The 26,498-nt window shown below is 35.8% G+C and overlaps 1 protein-coding gene across 24 annotated transcripts in view; it reads left to right on the top strand.

The window, feature by feature from the left end:
* Nucleotides 1–26,498, top strand: part of EIF4G3 (eukaryotic translation initiation factor 4 gamma 3) — a 367,587-nt gene that overhangs the window by 269,132 nt on the left and 71,957 nt on the right. For 13 of the 24 annotated variants that reach the window (XM_082448361.1, XM_082448372.1, XM_082448378.1 and 10 more), the window contains 6 exons: nt 2,264–2,352; nt 6,755–7,001; nt 9,565–9,698; nt 11,415–11,534; nt 11,928–12,038; nt 17,141–17,311. In XM_082448361.1, coding sequence (XP_082304487.1) covers nt 2,264–2,352; nt 6,755–7,001; nt 9,565–9,698; nt 11,415–11,534; nt 11,928–12,038; nt 17,141–17,311 — 872 coding nt within the window. The remainder of the gene's footprint in view (nt 1–2,263; nt 2,353–6,754; nt 7,002–9,564; nt 9,699–11,414; nt 11,535–11,927; nt 12,039–17,140; nt 17,312–26,498) is intronic. The other 11 variants (XM_082448380.1, XM_082448381.1, XM_082448362.1 and 8 more) reach the window with 1 other exon arrangement.

Raw genomic sequence — 26,498 nt, forward strand, 5'->3', positions numbered from 1 at the left:
TTTGTTTAGAGGAAACTACTCCTGAGTTTGTGTTTCGTCTTAACAAATCCTCCAAAAAGTAGTCTTCCCCTTTTCCATGAATGGAAATTAGAGCTGAATTCATGCATATATGAAACAAAATGTTAATTTAAATGTACAGTTTCCTCAAACTCTCTATAACTCTTAAAAAGGATTCTTCTGTGGAAGCAGAATTAATCAGAAGCATTTCAGAGAGATGCATATAAAATGGACTGGTTATATAAAATCAGAAGATTCATTAAAATTGAAAAGAGACCACCACATACCACATATATGAATACATGAATGTACATATTCATCATAAGACTGTGAGGCAACAGCGAATTTAAACCCACCCATAGTTACCATAATCTGAGTTCCGTACTTTGAGAAAATGGTTTACCTTGGTAGGCCACAAAGGAAGAATAACAGTTGGTCTAATAATGCTTTATTGTTCCTTATGGTCTGTGAAGGGAAGGATAAAGACAAATTGTTTTGAGGTGTGTGTAACAAAGGGGATTTACAGAGTATTTTTATGATGGTGCAGTAATTTTGAGAAGATGGTTAAATGTCTCCTTTTCCTTGTTCCCCAGACCAGTGTGACTGTTTATATTCTACTGTTCTTCCAAAAAAGATTTGAACCTGCCCCAGAGATTAGTTGGTTTAGTCTCAATGAGATCTTTTATTTCTATAAGGAATCAGATTAGATGGTTCCCTTCAGCTTTGTGTTTATTCCTTTTGTGGGATCCTTTTAATATATTCTATTTGCTGTGTGATGTTTAAATTATCATTAAATTGTACATCCAAGTGTTGAATGATTTTGTGGAATTTGTAAGCCAAATAAATTTTAAAAATCCTTTGTAAGCTTAACTTTCCATCTAAAACTTCTGGTACAATAGAATAATTCAATAAAAACTATGTTTCTGCGAATTCCCTGGCAGTCCAGTGGTTGGGACTAGGTGCTCTCACTGCTGGGGCCCCAGGTTCGATCCCTGGTCTGGGAACTAAGATCCGGCAAGCTGTGCGGCACGGCCAAAAAGAAAAAAAAAATGATCTGTTTCTTCCTTAATTTTCACCCCAGCAGTATGAAAGGGTAGGCCAACAGTATTGATGTGAAGTGAGAGCTGAATGTTGTAGAAGTGCTGCCTGTCTAATGAAATCTTAATCAAAGTATCCTTTTGTTGTCTAGAAAGCTTATCTATTTGTTTGTTTGTTTATTTATTTAATTCTTTTGGCTGCTCCAGGTCTTAGTTGCGGCACACAGGATCTTTGCTGCAGCATGTGGACTCTTAGTTGAGGCATGCGTGTGGGATCTAGTTCCCCGACCAGGGATCAAACCTGGGCCCCCTGCATTGGGAATGCGAGTCTTACCCACTGGACCACCAGGGAAGTCCCTAGAAAGCTTTTTAAAACAGAATCTGGGGACTTCCCTGGTGGCACAGTGGTTAAGAATCCACCTGCCAATACAGGGGACATGGGTTCCATCCCTAGTCCAGGAAGTTACCACATGCCTCAGAGCAACTAAGCCCGTGCGCCATAACTACTGAGCCTGTGCTCTAGAGCCCATGAGCCACAACTACTGAGCCCATGTGCCGCAACTAATGAAGCCGGTGCACCTAGAGCCTGTGCTCCACAACAAGAGAAGCCCCCGCAATGAGAAGCCCACGCACCACAACGAAGAGTAGCCCCACTCGCCGCAACTAGAGAAAGCCTGTGCGCAGCAATGAAGACCCAAAACACAGCCAAAACTAAATAAAATTTTTTAAAAAATCATTAAGAAAAAACCAGAATCTGGAATTTAATATTTTTTGTGGCTTAAAGGAACCTTGGATATCTTCTAATCTTACTCTTATACTTTATAGTTGAATATGCTGGTGCCTGAGAAGTGTGACTTGCTTATGATCACATAGTTGATTAACAGTAGAACCAGGCCCAAGTCTAGAATTGGCTGGTAGGGCAGTTTTTTATATAGATACTCACCTCATACTGAATTATGTACCTCAGTATGTCCTAACCATGAAATAGGAGGAACTTAGGCCACGGGTTGAAGGCCATATGAACTGATGTGACCAATTTGTGCCTAAGACATTTGCCATTGCCATCTTTGGGCCACAGCTACTCAGCTCTTCACTTTATCATCCATCTATCTCCTCAGTGTGGAGGAAGCCCTCTTTTTTTCTGCTAAATTTGAACACAGGTATCACTTAGACCTAATGTTTCCAAACTTTGCAGTGGGAAGTAATGGCAGTCTGCTTTTCTGTTTCAGCTCAGACAGCTATAACTGCACCAAAGACGTGGAAGAAACCAAAAGATCGGACCCGAACCAGTGAAGAGCTGTTAGAGGCAGAATCGGAGGTAAGGGGCAGCAGTAAGTCTCTTCAGCTCATCCTCAGAACAGTGGTGCCATTTCCTAAAACAATGTGGGTTTGTAACTTTTTCTTGAGATACTGTTTTCCAAGCAAATATATCAAGCTCAGGGTCTGATTTTTTTTTTTTTAATCCATTTACAGAATTTTTAAAAGATTGTTAATAGCATGTTCAATTTCATTGAATTCTTGTCTCTGTTTCAAAATACCTCTTCTCAAGTGGCAAAAATAAGTATTGTTTAATTTTTTTCCTTATATTAAGCAGACGGAAAGACTAATCTGGTTTTTTAAAAACAGGATTATTTTTAAATACCTATTAGCAGTGCTGGTGGAAATCATCAGATATATTTTAAGGAGATTGATTTTGAATCTGTTGTCTTTTACCTGAATCCCAGGAATATAACTTTTCACATATGGTTTGTCTATTTGAACTAAGCCATGCCAGATTTCCCTGTAGGATACAACACACCAGGTCCAGGACATGATGTGAGGAAGAATCAAGAGCAGATTTAGTCCTAAGGAGTGCTCTACCAATTTCATAGTCTCTAATCTCAGTATCCTTAGTCTTATGTACTGAAGCTTTTAATGAAGAGTAATATAAACAATCTCTATGTTGCTTTTTTATTCTTGAGCTCTTCTTATATCCACTTTATTAAAATAATTTTCATTGAATGTTTAAGATGATAACATTAAAATGTAGAAATTACTTTAAAATAACTTTAAATGCATTTATTTCATAAAACTTTTCTAGCTAGTTATAATTATTACCCCCTTCAGGCAGCTCATAGTACCCCTTTGTTACTTCTCCCTGTCCTGTCATTGCTCGTACATGGTGCTCTGTTGATGTCACAGTTAGTCCCGTAGCAACCACTAAAATGTTTCATGGGAGTGATTTCATTATGGTTATCAGGGCGTAAGAATTGGCAGAAAGTTATAGAGGTGCAAATAGTTGGTACACTCCTATTGCAACTGAACAGGAAAATGTTGCTCCTACAAAGAATAAAATACCTTCCAGAGGCAGGGGAATCGCATACATTCCTGGTATGGCTGTAAGAGCTTCACAGACTGGTTTCTCTTTAGATTCAGCTGTTATTTATTCACTTTGTTCTATTATACTTTGTGTTTCTTTGCCCTGTGGCTGTTTTTCAAAGCATTATTGAATATTAAATGGGTAGGTCACTATTCCTGTGCCTCCAAGTATTCATCCTCATCTTCAGGTCGGGGTTGACAAATTTTTCCTATAACGGTCCAGATGGTAAAGTAACTATCAGGCTTTGTGGACTATATGATCCCTGTCACAATTTCTCAACTCTGCTGCTATAGCCCAAAAGCAACCGTAGACAATGTGCAAATGAATGAGTGGCTGTATTTCAGTAAAAGTTTATTGAAATTTGAATTTCATATAATATTCACATGTCATAAAATATTCTTCTTTGAAATGTTTTTCCACCATTACAAGTGTAAAAACCATCCTTACCTTGCACACTATACAAAAACAGGTGAGGAGCCAGATTGGGCCCACGGGCCATAGTTTGCTAAAACCTGCTTTAGATTGTTATTCTTCATACAGAAGAACTGTTTGGACTCATTTTGAACCAATCACTTTTTTCTTAAACTTATAGTTTAAAAGTATAATAAAAAGATATTTGGTCATTTGCACACAGACTTTTTCCAGAAATCCTATTCCCTTGTCTTTCCTAAAATTGAGCATTTACCAGAGTAGTTTAGTAAATATTGGTTGTCACTGTCTTCATTTTTCACTGATCATCAAGGTCTTCTTTTCTTAGATTTTTCTCAGCCTTTAAAAGAATGGGTTTAGGTATCAGCATATTTTAGGTTATATATTGAGTTGTTACATTATTGCAAGTACTTAACCAAATTCTTTAAATTATAGCCTAGAAAGGTAGCTTGAAGGATGATTCATCTTAAAATTGTTAGTCAGGGCATCCTAAAATTTATTTTAAATTTTTAAGATATTTCATTGATCGTTACATATGTAGTTGTCAATCTGATTTTCTAGCACTTTAAAAACTTGTGCATTGGGGCTTCCCTGGTGGTGCAGTGGTTGAGAATCTGCCTGCCAGTGCAGGGGACACGGGTTCGAGCCCTGGTCTGGGAAGATCCCCCATGCCGCGGAGCAGATGGGCCCGTGACCCACAACTACTGAACCTGCGCGTCTGGAGCCTGTGCTCTGCAACAAGAGGCCGCGACAGTGAGAGGCCTGCGCACTGCGATGAAGAGTGGCCCCCGCTTGCCGCAACTAGAGAAAGCCCTCGCACAGAAACGAAGACCCAACACACCCAAAAATAAATTAATTAATTAATTTAAAAAAACAAAACAAAACAAAACAAAAACTTGTGCATTAAGCAGGCAGTTTTGTCAACTAAATTCTTGTTTTAGTAAGTTCCTATAAAAGTTTCTGCTTTGACAGTCTGGCCAATAAAGTGTTTTGTTTTTTCAATCTGGTTTTCTGGGTAAACAACTGAAGAACTGTTAGACATTTACAGACTAATTGAGTAGAGCTCCATCCTGCTGAAGGAAAAATAATCATCATAAATATTTAATGCAGCAATTTTTTTGTGGATTCCCTTGAAAAATATCCCTTCTAATAATGTGCCTCAGACACCTCATTGATTCTTTGTGCTCTGAATTATGGTTTGTCATTCATGGGCCAAGTTTCTTTATACTTTTTTTTTCCAGTTAGAAATTGACTTTCTAAGTAATGCATCCTCTGTTTATATCCAATAGATTGTTTGTTGTTGTTGGTTTTAGGTACAGAGAAGATGACTCAATAAATTTTTTTCTCTAAAACAGCATTTTTTCACATTTTACAGGATCTATAATAAGAGTTCTATATGATTGTATAATGTAGTTATACTGCTCTGTAATAAGTTTAAGTACCATTTACAGACTCACATGCCAGATTATTAAAGATCTTCTTGATGACCTGTACTTAATTATAAGGTGGTATTACAAGATTGTTTTGAGTTTAGACTATAGTAGAGTATAGAATAAGAAAAAGTGAGGCTGCTAATTCATGATTCAAACTTGGTAGATCAGTTTCTTCTCAAAGTATAAAAGATGCCTCACTTACTGCCATGTTTTATAAAAATAAATCATTTTCGTCTTTTATTTTCTTGGAATTTTTATGTCTGTCTTTCTTTTGATGGTTTCTGTGCTCTTCCTGTTGGAAGAACAAGGGAGAGAGAGAGAGAAGGGAGTGTATTTGCATGAACTTTTTATTTCCATTTTAGAAACAAGGCCTAAAAACCATCTGTTTCTGTTGATAACATTTTAAAATTTAGCGTCTTTTCCCCATGATCTGATTTTAGTAGAAGAAAATTTATTAGTATCATATCTGTTATAATACTTAATAACAAAGTAGGGTTTGTAACTCTTTAATTTAAAAAATTTTTTTTCATAAATCAGTTGGGTGACTACTTCCTGGTGTATATGACATCCTTTTATACCATCCTCTGTTCAACCAATTCAATAGAGCCTCGAATTTGGCTCTCCTAGTGTGAATTTATCCCCTGGGATTTGTGGTAAATTGCTGTTTCCTTTGAGAGCTTCTTCCAAAGGATTGTTTTCAGAGTGCTTCCCTTTGAAAAAGAAAGACTTAAAGTTCATTGAGAACTTTGCCTCAGGGAGTTTTGAGGGCTGATATGGCCCTTAAGAATTACTTTTTTTTTTTTTTTTTGTATCTGAAACTGAGATGGTCAAAAATAATCTGGTGAATAACTTTAATTCGATTTTGCCTTTTAAAAATAGGATGCCCTGGAACCCAGATTTCTCCCTGGGGGAATATATTCCAAGCATTTTTCCATGTATAATTTGAACAAGGTCACAATCTCAGAGAATTCTAAGAACCAGTAAACAAAATAGATTTTAACTAACAAGTGTCCTCCTTGTTAAATGTGAGGGATGGTCAGCTTTGTGGGACTTAGCATACTTTAAGCTATTCATTGAACTCTCTATTTCACAGCCAGAGGACAGCACAAAAAATACCCTCTAGTGTGTTTCTTTTTATATTTGCTGAGCTTTAGTGGCAAGGGTAATAGTGCTTGATATAGATTCTGACTAGAACTCTTTCATGTCCATCAAGTTCCAAGGATTAACAGTTCTTTCCTTTTTAACCTTTGGTATATTTAGATTTCATTAGTCATGTTAAAGCATTTCAGTAGCCATTTGAATTGTCTGCTTTATCCCAGGACATGAAATGAGAAAAGTGTTTTAAATAAACTTACCATTTTAGTACCATATGCTGAACACAGACATCCTTATCTTGAGTGACATGTTTTCCTATGCTTTTTGAGGGGATAAATGTGGGTCTTCCTGTGTATTTACACACAGTGAAAAGAATATAACCTCTGTGTTCACTTATGCTTTAGCCTAAAGCTGAAGAGGAGCTTTCAGGTGACAAAGTACTTGAATCTGAACAGGATAAAATGAGCCAAGGGTTTCATCCTGAAAGAGACCCCTCTGACCTAAAAAATGTGAAAACTGTGGAAGAAAATGGAGAAGAGGCTGAGCCTGTACGCAATGGTGCTGAGAGTGTTTCTGAGGGTGAAGGAATAGATGCTAATTCAGGCTTCACTGATAGTTCTGGTGAAGGGGTCACATTCCCATTTAAATCAGGTAAGTTTATCCCTGTCTTCCTGTGTATGTCTTTCCTTCTCTCCTTCACTGTACTGCAACTTAGAGAAATGTTGCCTCCTCATGAAGAAATATTGGATGGAAGGAAGAGGCTCATCACAATGTAATATTTACAGAATAGATCAGCAGGCGGGCGTTAGTAGCTAGCAAATCCAGAGAGTCCTATGTTGGCGGAAGTGAGATCTGATGCTGGTATTCTGCTTTCACTGGCATTGGAGGAGCAGCTGGCAAAGGAAATCAGTGCTAGGTTGGTAGAATTCGACAAGAGAAATTTAATTTTTTCATTTTAATTGAAAGAGATATTTCAGATATGATGGCCATGTTCCTTGAGATAGTGTACTTGTCATTTCACAAACCTTGAACTTAGTTTGTTGATAGAACTCACTCTGTAGAGCTGAACGCCAGTAGGCAGTTGGAAGCAGTATGACTAAGTTTTTAAGCACCTGTGGTATGGGAAGTGCCCTATGAAATATGTGATAAACCCTAGAGGATCTTTCACCTTTAGACACCGTCAAATGCACTAAACCTCTATCCTAATACTATAGAAACCATGGCTGACTTTGAGATTTATGGATATTTGGTGTGGACATGTGGGGAAAGGTAGAAAATTTGGGTTAGGTGAAAAGTTTTTCTTAGTCTGCCAAATCTAAAGTGACGTCCGCATGAGGTAGTGTTTGAATGTAAAATATCAGGCCTCAAAAATAATCTCGACCAGTGTTTTTCAAACTTCTGGTTTTAACTGATTTAATAGGTTGTGAAATTAATTTAGTAAGTTATAACCAACATTTTTTAAAAAGGAGAATAGAATAAAAATTGTCAGTGCATTACATGCACTAAGGGACGTATTGTTTTTTTAAACTTTTAATTTCATTTATATATGTGTGTGTTTGCTCAGAGTCGTGAAATCACTATATTTCTTACTGTGAATTGTAGTCAAAAATGTTTGAAAGCCCTTCATCGATCCCACCGTAATATACTGATCACTTATATTTAGTGAAAACACTACCAGTGAACTGTACTCCTAATGAGCTTTATGAAATTGTAAGGTTAGGCTATTGTAAATTTTGTTTAAATTTCTAAGCAATTCTTAGAAATTGTTAGACCAAATGGCATTTGAATTAAATGTTTAATTAAGCATTGTTGGGTTTTGGGTTTATTATAGATTACAGTAATTGTGGGGTTTGGCTCAGATTTGAGTGGTAAAGTTTTAAAGCTCAATATACTGACACTTAAAGCTCAATATACTGACACTTCTTCTAAAGATCCAGGCTTATACTGCCAAGCACTTGGACTACCACCAATCCTTGTTCAGGGATTGAAGGACTCTTGTCATTTTTTAGGACTGTATAAATTATATTTTTATCCTTTAGTTTGGCAAGGAAAAAGTGCACAACTATAGACCCTAACTATATTGATCAACTAACTGCCCTTTGCCCCAGTAATATACACTAGCAGTAACTGAGGAAAAGGGCAATTTAAAATTTAGATCCTAATAAACTGTATATATTTTAATAAATATAATATGGTAATAAAATATCTGTAAAATTCTCACAGACCATCAGTGAGTCGATGACCTGTATATTAGGAACCACTAAGATAAAGAAGGATCCAGTGTCCTGTCATGAAGTGATCTGGGACCTGATTTTGATGAGTGTTTTGTTAATTAAAAGAAAAAACTGTGACTTGCTTTTATTATCCAATAAAAATTTCAAGAAATTCTCCAACTTTATATAATGATAGTAGAATTGTGAGTAATGATAGCTGAAACAATAGTAAGAGTAGCAAAGTAAGTGCTGTGGCAAAGAACTAATTTAAAATTCATATTAAAAATATTAGCTAAGAATATGTTTAGTGACAAGATTTTTGGACAAAGATATGTGCTCTTCCGGTCTAGTCAGCTCAGTAAGCAAGTACATTATTTTGTCTTCTTCGGATTAAACTGTAATCAGGGAAAATAATCTATAGACTGCTTAGACTTTTCAGAATCTTTAATAAGTTATTTGCTTTTGTGTTTTACATCCTTTTACCTTTTTTTTTTTTTTCCCTCCAAAGTAACATTTCCAAGTGAACATACAAAGTATCCTTCTTTTCCAGGAAACCAAGAGTATTATTATGTACAAACTACTGGGTGTAAGATAGGCTACAGGATGTATTGTACAACATGGGGAATAGAGCCATTATTTTGTAATAACTGCAAATGGAGTATAACCTTTAAAAATTGTATTTAAAAAAAAGGCTTGGTAGTTTATTTAATGAGGATTATTACATGTCCCTGACCAAAGGCTGCTTAATGTGTAAATGAAATGGTTCCTATAGCACCTTACTTCAGATTACTTTACTATTCAAAGGTATCCAGAAGGGGATAAAAGAACAAATAACAGTTTAAATCTTTATATGACATTTTCTGACTGAAGCTCAGTGTTTCCTTGGTGGCTTTGTTTGTATCTGATGAGATAAAGTAAAATATTGCAATCAGCTTATACTCTTACTGGATATACATATAATGACCTTATAGACAGTTGTCTGCCTGCATTCCTCTTTTTAGAATCCTGGAAGCCTGCTGATACAGAAGGCAAGAAGCAGTATGACAGGGAGTTTTTGCTGGATTTCCAGTTCATGCCAGCATGTATTCAGAAACCAGAGGGCCTGCCTCCCATCAGTGATGTGGTTCTTGACAAGGTAAGCTGAGCACTCAGAGAAAGCTATGTCTTTTTGGTGGGAACCGTTTTTAACTATCAGTGCAAATATGTGAAGTGTGAGCAATTCTTAGAAATTGTTAGACCAAATGGCATTTGAATTAAATGTTTAATTAAGCATTGTTGGGTTTTGGGTTTATTATAGATTACAGTAATTGTGGAGTTTGGCTCATATTTGAGGGGTAAAGTTTTAAAACTTATTGTCAGTTTATTATGGCTGTTTCCTAGTGATGTTGTAGAAACTGTGTCTGTTGGGCTAATATACCTATCTTTCCCCACTGTTCTAAAACCTCAATAGGGAATTAGAATGGTATTGAGGTTAGGTCAGAAACCTAGGAAAGTATTTGGCAGATCGAACTTCAGTGGGAGTTAACATAATTCAAATAGTGTATAACTCAAAATTTCCCTAAGAGATACTTATAGGAGGATTAGTCTTTAACCTGTGCAAATAAATAGGCACCCTTTCTCTTTACATCTGTTCTTAATGGTGCATACAGAAAATTAGTCCAGTCAGTGTTTATTTCATCTGTTTATTAAATTAAAAGATGTAAAGTCAGGTGTATATCTGCCCAAATAATTTCATGTAAATCAGTGATGAACCAGTTCTGGTGACTAAGCTCTCATTTTATAGAGGAACTGTTAATCCCTAATTAAAGTGTAGACGGTAACTTTGTTACAGAATGAGATACAGTTCTTATTGGGATTTCCAGCAGCTGCTTTTCCAGACCTTATTTATATTATTTTATTCTGTTATAGCAACAAATCGTTTTATTTCTCTTGCTGAGTTCTCTCTGTTAGGTACTAACATGAGGACAGTTGAATGATTGGTGGTACTAATTTGAAACTACTTCGGTACCTCAGAGGGCAAGTTTTGTTATACCCACTGAATTAGATTATCATCCTAGAAGATATTCCTTCCTCTCTTCCTACCTTATCTGTTTCTGACTTTGGCCAATCATGAGCTGATTTCTCACTGAGCTACTTAGCTTTGCTGAGGGTATAGTCACATTATACGCCTATACAAAGCCAGATATCTCCGATTAACATGGCAGACAAAGTGAGATTTTAACTGAGTCATCATAGGGAATTCCCTGGCAGTCCAGTGGTTAGGACTCGGCACTTTCACTGCCAGGGCCCAGGTTCAATCCCTGGTCAGGGAACTAAGATCCCGCAAGGGGTGCGGCGCAACCAAAAAAAAAAAAGGAAAATTAAATGAGTCATAATACGTGAAACTTATCTCCTTTTGAGATTTGTTGTCCACTCAAAATACATCCTTTACTAACCATAAGTCAACAGCATCAAAACCGAAAGGGGCAATATCAGGTTTCTTTGAGGCAAGTGCTTTGATGATCCTGGAAAAAGATTCCAAAATTTGGCCCTAGTTCATAAGTTCTCAAAATAGCTTGTCTTGTGCCATTCTACTGGTCCTAAGTGTCTAGTGAACCAGTCCACTGATTGTCTAGCCTCCCCTTGGGAATTGTAAGCCTAATTATTCCCAGGGAACCAAAAAAACCATTGTTGACAAAGGGCTCTGTGGCTAGCCCAGGAGAATCTATCAGGATTCAGATTGGACTCCCACTGGCTCAAAAAGCCAGTGCTTGTCTTTTCAGCTGACATAACTTTTCAGTCTAAGTTTTTATCTTCTTGGCACTGAATGCTCTGGAACTTGTGTTAAGCTTTCCTTTGTTTCTTTGTGCAGATCAACCAACCGAAATTGCCAATGCGAACTCTGGATCCTCGGATTTTACCTCGAGGACCAGACTTTACTCCAGCCTTTGCAGATTTTGGAAGGCAAGCCCCTGGTGGAAGAGGTGTACCTGTAAGTGCAAGTTCCCTACAACCCAGTTAGTTAGAAACTGTCATAAACTTCATGTCATCTTGTCTAACGGCAAGAGAGCAAGCAGCTTTTTATTCCTTGATTCTTCTAACCAAGAAGAAGAAGTAGAAGAGGCAAAGACTATCCTTTCCATACTAATATTAAAACAAATAAAGAATACACTTGAGTCGTCTTTACTTGAAAGAAGCTGGTCTACATTAATTTGGTCTCGATTTTTTTTTCATATTTTTGCAGTTGAAAAGACCTGCAAATGGGTTAAAAATAGAGCCAATCTTGAATAGGATTCCTGTTCTGTCTTGAGGTGTCCTGATATATATACTAGAGGTTTCTGATGACATTCAGCTAATGGTCATCTCTTTGTCTTTGTTTCTACAGATTTGCAAAGTGCAGAGCAGGCATGGATTGCCAATTCTGGAACAGAGCAAAGCCCCAACTTGCACTCCACTGGAGATGTCTCACCCACCCCTGAAGAGCCTGCCTCTAGGGGTGCGCTGAATCTTTAAAAAAAAACAAACAAAAAAACAGTAGTCTGTGGTGTTACATTTTCTGTTTTGCTCTTCTCATTTACTGTAGGTTGTGAAGTCAAAATATGAAAAAATGATATGTACGAAAGAGTGCAATTGGTAAACTGCACATTGCCTTTACACCCCCAGTGGCAGGCTCTTCAGCGGTGGAAGTGGCATCACCAATGGAGTTATGCTGGGGCACTGCACTATGCAGAATTTGGCAGGCTCTGCCTACTCCATGCTTTGTAGACTTACAGAAAGCATGGGGTAAAGTTGCCAGTGATGTGAATACCTCTTTTTCCCAAGTTGGAATGGCATAGAGAACACTTAATCTGAAGTTCTGAAGGAGCTTGGGGTTTGATGTACATTTGTGGATCACCCTGTTTACACTACTTTATTTTATGTTTGTATAAATATTTTTATATAAGGTGACATTTTTTTATTTCCCCATCACCTTTTTATTTCTGGAATGGCAACTTTTGAAACCTGCTTTGAAATAAGACTACACTGTTTGAAAACAAATGACACTTGGTAGACATTTGAATTATTTGAATTATTTGCCTGCAGCCAAATACTGATTGAAAATACTTAAAGGTCTACACCGTGTTGGAGGCTTTATACAGTAAAACTTACAGAAAAATCTTAATTTGAAGCATACTTTTTATTGAGCATCACCATCTTAAAGACCTCTGTGTATATAATATTCTGTTCTCACAGGTTTGAAATTTAATGTTTATCTAATTTCTCTAAATACCAAATTAAAATTTTTTCTAAATTTTTGAATTTCCACACCAGAGAGTCTTAGAAAGCAGCTTTCTAGAAACCATTTTATACCTTGTTTTTCAGCATTATTTCCCTTGTTGGTGGGTTAAATTTATATTTGTTAACGTTTGTTTTAGTTCTGGTTTCGTTTTATATCTTTGTTTTGCCAAACATTTGAAATAATGTTGATGCCATTTTGATTATTCCCTGGTTAATATCTGTGGTTATCATGTTGCTCAGTTTTGTTCATATGTTAGTCACAGAAGATATGAATTCCGGCATCTCCTCTTCCCGTGTATACTGTCACTTTTCATTATCAGCTTGCTATTGTCTAATAATCAGGTATAGCATAAAGGAAATACTATGAATTAAGAATAAGTATATCTCTCTCAAAATACTGAAATTAGAAAAGGAGTTTTAAAAGTAACTATCACAATGTATGTTTGCCCAATAATTTATGTGCCTGCATATATCAGATAAATGGGTTATTTGGTGCAAAGTAATGTGACAGGGAATGAGCCATTATCAATAATTTGTAGTGTCTCCAAAAAATGTGCTTTGTTTAATTCACTTTCTTTGCATAGCTTTGTCATGTGCCACAAGCTAATTTTTAAGTGGAATTATTTTGATTAATCAAGGTAATATTAATATGTTAAGTCTTAATGCAAGTAATTATTCTTCCAACATCTCCCATAGCAAACAAACATTCTCCATGTAATTTGTCCAGCTTACCTTGGTATATTGGTGAAGATAAAGATGAAAATTTTAAAGGATATTTATTATATATCAATAATGCTGCTTGGAAAAAAACAGCAGCCCTACTCTTCATAGTTTCTGGTTCCATACAGCTTCCAAATTGGCTTATAAATAATTACCATGCAAAGATGTTAAGATCTACTAGGTATGCTTCTTAGGATAGCTTAATTTTCCAGGACTCCTGGTATAAACTTTCCTGCAACAGACTTGTTATAAAATATTTTTAATGTGTAGCACTTGTTTTAGCGTCATATGCAGTTACATACAATTTTTAAACATAAAGGTAGGTCTTTTGATGGACATTTAAGTGTATATCTGTTGGAAGCACCCAAGCAGTATCATCCCTCTAGTTTTTTAAAAATCAAATTACTTGGCTATTGTGGTGTTAATTTTAATAGTAATCTGTTGGCAGACATCACAGAAAGTGCCCCAGAAGAAATGTATTGAGAAAGGGGCTGTGGACCTATAGTGGTAACTTGCCACTCATGTTCATTTTAACTAACTTTGAGATTCACTGAGCTGTTATAAAAATCCTAGGTGCAAAGAGGTTTCCTAAGCTCATATCATCCTTCCCTCTCTCTTAAAGGGACCCTTGGTTATCTCTCTTTAAAAAATGCTAGAATGAATATTGGTCCTATTTTCTTTGGTTATCCAGGTAAGCAGAAGAGTTTGAGCTTATAGCCTCTGAGTGAGATGGGAGCAATGTATATTAAATTCTACAGCAGAGATGTATATACTTTCTTATTTAATACATTTAAGAAAAAGAGTGGGTAAAAAATTTTAAATTTTTTAGCTCACCTGAAAAAAATTGTGTATCACTAGTTAGCCTCAAATTTTGACACTTCATTTTAGTTTTGACATTTGTGGACCCTGCACACATTATACCTCAAAGTTCCTCTTCAAGTCATCAGTCAGGATTGGCCTTCAAGCAAAGAAACCAGGCTTTATTTCTTTGTATATATTCCATAACTCTCAGCACAGGATCCTAGATTTTGTTTGTGTTTAGTAGATAAGTCATTCATTACATACGGTGCAACTTTTGAAAGATACTGTAAATCTGACAATTTATATTGAGTTTTTCACACACACACAAAGGACACGAAATGTTTAAAGGTAATTATACCAGTCTATATATCACTTTTTTAAAAGTTTCTTTTTTTCCTTCGGTATTGATGATAATACCTGATATTGTACCTAGTTTTTAAGGTCCTTTTACATGCCTTATTGTATCCTGTGATCCTCGTAATAACTTGTAGGTAAGATAAGCATTTAATATGTGAGAAAGTTTAAGTTCAACAAAGTTGAGACTTGCTCACAGTAACTTTGCTCATAAGTAGCAGAATTGTATTCAAGAGTCCACAATTCTTTTGTCTTCTAATCTGCCTCTTTTCTCCACTTCACCAGACAGTGAATCATTCTCAGAGTATAAACATTCTCAGAGTATAAGCATAAGAATGTTAGAGATTAATTAATCAAGCATGTTAAGCATTTATAAGAATAGTAATCTATTGAGGACTCAGTATACTTAGGTAAATATTTGTGAACAGTATCTATCTTAGTTTTATCCAGAGATACAGATAAAGTTAAATTTGTCTTGGAAGGCTGCACGTGGATTATAATTTCAATTTTTTAATCCTAGACTAACAGTTTATCTTATCTTTTCAAAACTTTTTTTCCTTTGAAACACTGTTGTTATCTATTTAGTACTGTATCTCACATCTCTATGCTGCTTGTTTTGAAATTCACTCATATTACTCATATTACCTGTCTTGGGGCAGGTAAAGAGTTGTAGCGTAAATCATACTTACTTTTTAGAAATCTCAAACATTCATTGGTGTTTGCAGTATTTTTTTGGAAGTGGACGTTTTCTAACTTTATTCAAACATGATTAAAATTATATCCACAGATTATACTATGGCTCTTACACGATTTTGACATAATTACCTTTTATTACACCCACCAATCTTTGTCCTTGACAAATTTTTATGTTCAGATGCATTGATTAAGTTAAATGCCTTGTGATCTTTGAATTTTATCCAAACATTGAAAAGGATAGTAACCCACGTGAATTAACACTAGAATATATCCTGAATTATAAGAACCAGACAATACATGGTTTACTACCTTTTCTTAACAGAATTCTTTTGCCTGAGCTGCCATATCAAGGTTTCGGTACTGTCTGGTTTAGCAGCTGTTCCCTGTTGGTACTTTTCTAGTATGGTGATCCTCTTTAGTTCTCTCTCAGTTACACCATGCATGGTACCTCTGGGTTTATTTGACCTCAGCTTTTTCATGTTTATGAAATAGTCTTAAGATCATATCATCAGTACCAAGTCCTTAGCTGGATGTATTTGACAAGATTGCTGTGTATTTTCCAGAAATTCTAAGTTTTGATCCTGATACATCCTTGATACTGCTATTTCTAATTAGGGCAGATGGTAAAGGGTAAGAGAATAATTAATTCTGAGATAAGTCATGTATAAAGGCTTTGAAGCTTATCAAAGGCCTCAGACCATGTCTCTTAGAATGTGTCTTTATATATAAAGCATGACCTTTAAGTTTCTACTTAAAGGGTAGTGTTGGGACATTAAGTGAGATATGATTCTGGTCTATATGTCTTGTGTGAAGTGTTTTTTTCTTTCCTCTTGAAACCTAATTGCAATATTTACTCATCGTTTAGAGAAGGACATGTTCGAAGAAGTAAAGGCTGTCAATATGCTGCAGATCTGGGAGGAGCAGAACTTACTATCAACCCAAATATTTAATCGTGAAAAAGTATTTCCAAGCATTTAGAGTAGCAACTATTATGAATATTTTAATACACAGAATACAACTTTTAACTTACCATTGCTCTTACAGTAACAATTTTTAATTTGATGACCAGTGTGACATGCTAACATATATTGGTTTCAACAGAATGAGTACAGAGGGAATCTAGAAGGAACAAAGAGCTGACAAAGAAAGGAAGACACTTTTTTCAGAGAGCAATTTAGTTGGATTTCATTAATAATAGAAGGAAGACTTGTGTTAGTATTTCTGACCCAGCAAACTTTGAGGGATCCATTAAGATCTACAGTCAGGCTGGGTGTCTATGCTATAGATAATTTTCATGGTAAGGGTGTATTTGCATTTCACATGAAGTTTAGAGAACCAGTTTTTGAAGCACATTTGTAACTGTGATGATTTCTGCCTGTGAATTTTTGTAATTGTTCAAGTGACCAGTCCCAAGTCACATAACTAGTTAAAAAAAAAAAGAAGATGCTTCAGTTAAGGGTAATCTTTTTTGTTAGGACTAACAGCTTTATCAAACATAATTTTCCATCACTTTAGTTATCTCATTTAGGATTTCATGGTCAAAAATTGTAGTGGTGGTGTAAATTACAGTGATGGTGTTCTAAGACATCCCCCTCCAAAAAAAAGATCACATCTAAATTGAATGCCTAGTACCCATCTTTGCATCCAGAAGTGTTTGGTGTGTTCATCAGTCCTGACTTGAGCAGCACAGCAGAGACAGTAAATTGTAAGTACTCTGTGTCGATATTATAAAAAATATTCTTGTCCTAGTTGTTGAATGTTGGACCACGGAGATCTCAACCTGGACAGAGAAGAGAACCCAGAAAGATCATCACAGTCTCTGTAAAAGAAGACGTGCACCTGAAAAAGGCAGAGAACGCCTGGAAGCCCAGCCAAAAACGAGACAGCCAAGCTGAGGATCCTGAAAACATTAAAACCCAGGTGAGAACAGAAGCACACTCTAACACTGTTTTGGGATTATAATGATATTGTTTTAATTTGTCTTTTTGCCCTGTTATTATAATATATGTAGAGATTTTAGTTTAAGATTTTTCCTGATTTTTTTCGTATTACAAGCATTATTCTAAAAGCTATCATAGATGCCAGCCACCTACTGTTTTCTCTTGAAATTGCATTCTGTGTGCTTTTCAAAACAGACACGGTATTTAGAGGGCTCATATATCATAGAATTCTACCATTCAGGTTTAGATCAATATTTGCTTTTCTTAAAAATGTGTTTTTACATTCTCAGTCATTACCCTGTGCTAGTCTAGTTAGTATATTGCTTTAATAAGTTTCATTTCTAATAAGTTAGAATTTAGAAACCCATCTTCTTCATAGTCCTTTGTAATAAAATTGAAGTCTGTGCATCTTTCTGTACATATCCTGCCCTCAGAACTCCTTAGGGTAAATTGAATGAATTCCTTTAATCCACACAAAATTATTTTTGTGTGTCAAATTATACAAAGTCTCTATTCATCTTTTGCTGTACACACAATGCCAGTTCCTATCCCTGGGTTACCTCTATTATATCCTTTGGATGTTTTTGATACTAATTTGATACTAAATAAGATGCTAATATAATGTACCTCATAGGGCATTGTGAAGATTAAATGAAGCAATATAAAGCACTTGGTAGGTTCCTGGAGCCCAGTTATGTACTTAGTATGATAATGTTCCTGGGAAAGAGATGTGCCTTACAAATCCCGATTTTGATTGAGCACACACAGAGCCTCATACATAGTAGATACTCAATAAATACTTGTTAAACAATATGATAACCAGCAAAATTGTTCATACAAAGTCAGGACCAAGATGAACTGATCCAACACAAAGCCATGTTGTTCAACCTTAATTGGCTGCTTGCCTTTGTTCATCTTTCTAGTAATTGCCCCAGACATTTGTCCCTAAGTACATCCTTCTCCAGATTCACTAAAATCAAGTACCTGATCTTTCCTCCGTTTCTTCTCAATGTATCTCAACCTTTTTTTTTCTTTTTAAAGCATCTTCTACATCCCTCCCTCCAGTCCCTCTGAGAATTACTTAATGAATAGGGACCTAAAAGGTTTGCAAAGATAGTTAAAATTCCTGCTAAATCTTTATCATTGAAGATGAAAAGATCTTGTTTTAGTATTTAAGGCACTTGTATTAGTGCCGTATTTCATTAGATTCTTACAACACCTATGAAGGAAGGAATAGATATTGTCTCTTTTTTCTTCTTCCTAGAAGAAACTGAAGCTTTAAGAGATTGTTACTCACAGTGTTGTAGTTACTGAATAGTCCGTTTGTTGTGATGTGTAATCTGCGTCTTTACTCTATAACAGAATTCTCCCCATGATTTTTTTTTCAATTTTGTATTGAAGTATAGTTGATTTACAGTGTTGTGTTAGTTTCTAGTATACAGCAAAATGACTCAGATATATATGTGTGTGTGTGTGTATGTATATCATACATATATTATTTTTTATATTCTTTTCCATTATGGTTTATTATAGGATATTATATATATAGTTCCCTGTGCTATACAGTAGGACCTTGTGGTTTATCTATTTTATATATAGTAGTGTGTATCTGCTAATTCCAAACTCTAATTTATCTCTCCCCCACCCCCTTTCCCCTTTTGTAACCATAAATTTGTTTTCTATGTCTGTGAGTCTGTTTCTGTTTTGTAGATAAGTGCATTTGTGTCATATTTTAGATTCTACATCATATAAATGATATCATATGGTATTTGTCTTTCTCCTTCTGACTTACTTCACTTAGTATGATAATCTCTAGGTCCATCCATGTTGCTGCAAATGGCATTATTTCATTCTTTGTTATGGCTGAGTAGTATTCCATTATATATATATATATATATATATATATATATATATATATATATATATATATATCACATCTTCTTTATCCATTCATCTGTTGATGGACATTTAGGTTGTTTCCATATCTTGGCTATTGTAAATAATGCTGCTATGAACAGTGGGGGTGCATGTATCTTTTCCAATTATAGTTTTGTCTGGATATATGCCCAGGAGTGGAATTGCTGGATCATAAGGCTATTCTATTTTTAGTTTTTAAAGGAACATACATACTGTTTTCCATAGTGGCTGCACCAGTTTACATTCCCACCAACAGTGTAGGAGGGTTCCCTTTTCTCCACACCCTCTCCAGCATTTGTTATTTGTAGACTTTTTAGTGATGGCTATTCTTTTTTTTTTTTTTTTAATGTCTGTAACATTTATATTAACATATTTCCATACAAATAACCCAATGAAAGTTTAGTATTAGTTGTTTTGTTTGTTTGTTTGTTTTATACTGCAGGTTCTTATTAGTCATCAATTTTATATACATCAGTGTATACATGTCAATCCCAGTCACCCAATTCAGCACACCACCATCCCCACCCCACCGCAGTTTTCCCCCCTTGGTGTCCATATGTCTGTTCTCTACATCTGTGTCTCAACCTCTGCCCTGCAAACTGGCTCATCTGTACCATTTTTCTAGGTTCCACATACATGCGTTAATATATGATATTTGTTTTTCTCTTTCTGACTTACTTCACTCTGTATGACAGTCTCTACATCCAGCCACGTCTCAACAAATGACTCAATTTCGTTCCTTTTTATGGCTGAGTAATATTCCATTGTATATATGTACCACAACTTCTTTATCCATTCGTCTGTCGATGGGCATTTAGGTTGCTTCCATGACCTGGCTATTGTAAATAGTGCTGAAATGAACATTGGGGTGCATGTGTCTTTTTGAATTACGGTTTTCTCTGGGTATATGCCCAGTAGTGGGATAGCTGGATCACATGGTAAATCTATTTTTAGTTTTTTAAGGAACCTCCATACTGTTCTCCATAGTGGCTGTATCAATTTACATTCCCACCAACAGTGCAAGAGGGTTCCCTTTTCTCCACACCCTCTCCAGCATTTGTTGTTTGTAGATTTTCTGATGTTGCCCATTCTAACTAGTGTGAGGTGATACCTCATTGTAGTTTTGATTTGCATTTCTCTAATAATTAGTGATGTTGAGCAGCTTTTCATGTGCTTCTTGGCCATCTGTATGTCTTCTTTGGAGAAATGTCTATTTAGGTCTTCTGTCCATTTTTGGATTGGGCTGTTTGTTTCTTTAATATTGAGCTGCATGAGCTGTTTATATATTTTGGAGATTAATCCTTTTTCCGTTAATTCGTTTGCAAATATTTTCTCCCATTCTGAGGGTTGTCTTTTTGTCTTGTTTATGGTTTCCTTTGCTGTGCAAAAGCTTTGAAGTTTCATTAGGTCCCATTTGTTTATTTTTGTTTTTATTTCCATTACTCTAGTAGGTAGGTCAAAAAAGATCTTGCTGTGATTTATGTCAAAGAGTGTGCTTCCTATGTTTTCCTCTAAGAGTTTTATAGTGTCCGGTCTTACATTTATGTCTCGAATCCATTTTGAGTTTATTTTTGTGTATGGTGTTAGGGAGTGTTCTAATTTCATTCTTTTACATGTAGCTGTCCAGTTTTCCAGCACCACTTACTGAAGAGACTGTCTTTTCTCCACTGTATATGCTTGCCTCCTTTATCAAAGATAAGGTGACCATATGTGCGTGGGTTTATCTCTGGGCTTTCTATCCTGTTCCATTGATCTATATTTCTGTTTTTGTGCCAGTACCAAACTGTCTTGATTACTGTAGCTTTGTAATATAGTCTGAAGTCAGGGAACCTGATTCCTCCAGCTCCATTTTTCTTTCTCAAGATTGCTTTGGCTATTCGGGGTCTTTTGTGTCTCCATACAAATTGTGAAATTTTTTGTTCTAGTTCTGTGCAAAATGCCTGTGGTAGTTTGATAGGGATTGCATTGAATCTGTAGATTGCTTTGGGTAGTAGAGTCATTTTCACAATGTTGATTCTTCCAATCCAAGAACATGGTATATCTCTCCATCTATTTGTATCATCTTTAATTTCTTTCATCAGTGTCTTATAGTTTTCTGCATACAGGTCTTTTGTCTCCCTGGGTAGGTTTATTCCTAGGTATTTTATTCTTTTTGTTGCAGTGGTAAATGGGAGTGTTTCCTTAATTTCTCTTTCAGATTTTTCATCATTAGTGTATAGGAATGCAAGAGATTTCTGTGCATTAATTTTGTATACTGCAACTCTACCAAATTCTTTGATTAGCTCTAGTAGTTTTCTGGTGGCATTTTTAGGATTCTCTATGTATAGTATCATGTCATCTGCAAACAGTGACAGTCTTACTTCTTCTTTTCCAATTTATGTTCCTTTTATTTCTTTTTCTTCTCTGATTGCCGTGGCTAGGACTTCCAACACTATGTTGAATAATAGTGGTGAGAGTGGACATCCTTGTGTTGTTCCTGATCTTAGAGGAAATGCTTTCAGTTTTTCACCATTGAGAATGATGTTTGCCGTGCGTTTCTCGTATATGGCCTTTATTATGTTGAGGTAGGTTCCCTCTATGCCCACTTTCTGGAGAGTTTTTATCATAAATGGGTGCTGAATTTTGTCAAAAGCCTTTTCTGCATCTATTGAGATGATCATATGGTTTTTATTCTTCAATTTGTTAATATGGTGTATCACATTGACTGATTTGCATATATTGAAGAATCCTTGCATCCCTGGGATAAATCCCACTTGATCGTGGTGTATGATCCTTTTAATGTGTTGTTGGATTCTGTTTGCTAGTATTTTGTTGAGGATTTTTGCATCTCTATTCATCAGTGATATTGGTCTGTAATTTTCTTTTTTTGTAGTATCTTTTTCTGGTTTTGGTATCAGGGTGATGGTGGCCTCATAGAATGAGTTTGGGAGTGTTCCTTCCTCTGCAATTTTTTGGAAGAGTTTGAGAAGGATGGGTGTTAGCTCTTCTCTAAATGTTTGATAGAATTCACTTGTGAAGCCATCTGGTCCTGGCCTTTTGTTTGTTGGAAGATTTTTAATCACAGTTTCAATTTCATTACTTGTGATTGGCCTGTTCATATTTTCTATTTCTTCCTGGTTCAGTCTTGGAAGGTTATACCTTTCTAAGAATTTGTCCATTTCTTCCAGGTTGTCCATTTTATGGGCATAGAGTTGCTTGTAGTAGTCTCTTAGGATGCTTTGTATTTCTGCGGTGTCTGTTGTAACTTCTCCTTTTTCATTTCTAATTTTATTGATGTGAGTCCTCTCCCTCTTTTTCTTGATGAGGCTGGCTAATGGCTTATCAATTTTGTTTATCTTCTTAAAGAACCAGCTTTTAGTTTTATTGATCTTTGCTATTGTTTTGTTTGTTTCTATTTCATTTATTTCCGCTCTGATCTTTATGATTTCTTTCCTTCTGCTAACTTAGGGTTTTGTTTGTTCTTCTTTCTCTAGTTGCTTTAGATGTAATGTTAGATTGTTTATTTGAGATTTTTCTTATTTCTTGAGGTAGACATGTATAGCTATAAACTTCCCTCTTAGAACTGCTTTTGCTGCATCCCAAAGGTTTTGGATCATCGTGTTTTCATTGTCATTTGTCTCTAGGTATTTTTTGATTTCCTCTTTGATTTCTTTAGTGATCTCTTGGTTATTTAGTAATGTATTGTTTAGCCTCCATGTGTTTGTGTTTTTTACCTTTTTTTCCCTGGAATTGATTTCTAATCTCATAGCGTTGTGGTCAGAAAAGAATGTTTGATATGATTTCAATTTTCTTAAATTTACTGAGGCTTGATTTGTGACATTCTCCAGATGTGATAGATGTGATCTATCCTGGAGAATGTTCCATGCGCACTTGAGAAGAAAGTGTAATCTGCTGTTTTTGGATGGAATGTCCTACAAATATCAATTAAATCTATCTGGTCTATTGTGTCATTTAAAGCTTGTGTTTCCTTATTAATTTTCTGTCTGGATGATCTGTCCATTGGTGTAAGTGAGGTGTTAAAGTCCCCCATTATTATTGTGTTACTGTCGATTTCCTCTTTTATAGCTGTTAGCAGTTGCCTTATGTATTGAGCTGCTCCTATGTTGGGTGCATATATATTTATAATTGTTATATCTTCTTCTTGGATTGATCCCTTGATCATTATGTAGTGTCCTTTGTTGTTTCTCGTAACATTCTTTATTTTAAAGTGTATTTTATCGGATATGAGTATTGCTGCTCCAGCTTTCTTTTGATTTCCATTTGCATGGAATATCTTTTTCCATCCCCTCACTTTCAGTCTGTATGTGTCCCTAGGTCTGAAGTGGGTCTCTTGTAGACCGCATATATATGGGTCTTGTTTTTGTATCCATTCAGCAAGCCTGTGTCTTTTGGTTGGAGCATTTAATCCATTCACATGTAAGGTAATTATCGATATGTATGTTCCTGTGACCATCTTCTTAATTGTTTTGGGTTTGTTTTTGTAGGTCCTTTTCTCTCTTGTGTTTCCCACTTAGAGAAGTTCCTTTAGCATTTGTTGTAGAGGTGGTTTGGTGGTGCTGAATTCTCTTAGCTTTTGCTTGTCTGTAAAGCTTTTGATTTCTCCATCGAATCTGAATGAGATCCTTGCCGGGTAGAGTAATCTTGGTTGTAAGTTCTTCCCTTTCATCACTTTAAGTATATCGTGCCAGTCCCTTCTGTGTTGTAGAGTTTCTGCTGAGAAATCAGCTGTTAACCTTATGGGAGTTCCCTTGTATGTTATTTGTCGTTTTTCCCTTGCTGCTTTCAGTAGTTTTTCTTTGTCTTTAATTTTTGCCAATTTGATTACTGTGTGTCTCGGTGTGTTTCTCCTTGGGTTTATCACGTATGGGACTCTGCAATTCCTGGACTTGGGTGGCTATTTCCTTTCCCATGTTAGGGAAGTTTTTGACTATAATCTCTTCAAATATTTTCTCTGGTCCTTTCTCTCTCTCTTCTCCTTCTGGGACCCCTATAATGCGAATGTTGTTGCGTTTTATGTTGTCCCAGAGGTCTCTTAGGCTGTCTTCATTTCTTTTCATTGTTTTTTCTTTAGTCTGTTCTGCAGCAGTGAATTCCACCATTCTGTCTTCCAGGTCACTTCTCCGTTCTTCTGCCTCAGTTATTCTGCTATTGATTCCTTCTAGTGTATTTTTCACCTCAGTTATTGTATTGTTCATCTCTGTTTGTTTGTTCTTTAATTCTTCTGGGTCTTTGTTAAACATTTCTTGCATCTTATAGATCTTTGCCTCCATTCCTTTTCCGAGGTCCTGGATTATCTTCACTATCATTATTCTCAATTCTTTTTCTGGAAGGTTGCCTATCTCCACTTCATTTAGTTGTTTTCCTAGGATTTTATCTTGTTCCTTCATCTGGTATATAGCCCTCTGCCTTTTCATCTTGTCTGTCTTTCTGTGAATGTGGTTTTTGTTCCACAGGCTGCAGGATTGTAGTTCTTGCTTCTGCTGCCTGCCCTCTGGTGGATGAGGCTATCTAACAGTGATGGCTATTCTGACCAAGTTCTCTCCATTATTAATGTCAGAAACAGAAGAATAATTATACTGACTTCGAGATGTCATTAATTAGCTAAGTGTTCTTTAGTGAATAGATAAAGCAAATACAGTGCAGGATTAATAGACTTCTTTTTCAGGGCCAGTACAACCTCGTTTTTCTTGACACTTTTTCTTCTTAATACAGAACATCTGTGCTTCATTCCCTCTCTTTTTTGTGTTTTTATTCTTCTTCTCTGCACAGGTAAACCCCATGTTGACCTGTTGCTCCTGCTACCCGTTATTCTATTTCTTCCCTTTTGTCAAAACAACAGTTTTATTGTTGCCTCCACTTCCAGAAAACTCATTCACCCTGACTTTTGTTCCTACCACTGTATTTATAACAACATTATGAATGACCACCAGTGACCTTATTTTTCCTGTATCATAAGATTTAATCTTTTCCTTGAAACATTTCTAGGAAATCATTGCTAATGACGTGTCTAGACTACTTCCACATACATACACTGCTGTTGTGGTTCTACTGCTGGGGTTCCCTGCTTCATCTTTCTTCTCTTGATACAGTATTCCCACTGCTGCTGCCTGACTCATCTACCTGAGAGGCTGATTTTTATCTCTTCACTCCAGCTTTTAATCTATCATTTAAGTCCTATCATTTTCTCTCCCAACTAGTGCACACTAGTCCTCTGATCTGTTTTGGTTTTTTAAAAATATTTATTTACTTATTATTTATTTGGTTGTGCTGGGTCTTAGTTGTGGCAGTTGGGCTCCTTAGTTGTGGCATGCAAACTCTTAGTTGCAGCATGCATGTGGGATCTAGTTCCCTGACCAGGAATCGAACCTGGGGCCCCTGGATTAGGAGCACAGAGTCTTAACCACTGCACCACCAGGGAAGTCCCTAGTCCTCTGATCTTTCCTTGTTGTTTTCTGTTCCTGAAATAGAAGAGCCTCAATAACAATTCCTTCCTAAAATATTTTCCCCTTCCTAAAATGTCTTTTCCCCCTCTTTTTCATTTAGCCAGCTTTTTCTGCACTTCATAATCTGGCCCTATTCTCATTTCCTTCTAAAGGTATTTCCTGACTAACCCATTGCCTCTGACCTCTCTTGTACCTAAATGACTCACTTCTCTGGCTTCTAATCAATTTCATGCTTTGTTGTATCATTTCTCTTGTAACTTTCTTGTCTTTGCAGCTAAATTTTAATGGTTTTGATTACTGTGCCTTATGCTTCATTTGTACTTAATACAGAATTTTGGGAGCATCAAATAGATATTCAGTTATAATGAATAAATGATTTTCAGTCAATTTTTTGTTGTTTTTTGATGCTGGAGATTTCCTTTTTTTTTAATTGAGGTATAAATTGACATAGAACATTATATTAGTTTCAGGTGTACAACATAATGATTCAGTATTTGTATAAATATTGCAAAATGATCACCACAATTAGTCTAATTAACATGCATCATCATGCAGAATTACAAAATTTTTTTTCTTGTGATAAGAACTTTTCAAATATGCAACACTCTTATTTTTTTTCTTGTTTTTTAAATTTTTATTGGAGTATAGGTGATTTACAATGTTGTGTTAGTTTCAGGTATACAGCAAAGTGAATCGGTTATATGTATACGTATATCCACTCTTTTTTAGATTCTTTTTCCATATAGGTCATTACAGAGTATTAAGTAGAGTTCCCTGTGCTGTACAGTAGGTCCTTATTAGTTATCT

The sequence above is a fragment of the Balaenoptera physalus genome, assembly GCF_965194825.1.
Source record: "Balaenoptera physalus genome assembly, chromosome: 1".
Lineage (NCBI taxonomy): Eukaryota > Metazoa > Chordata > Mammalia > Artiodactyla > Balaenopteridae > Balaenoptera > Balaenoptera physalus.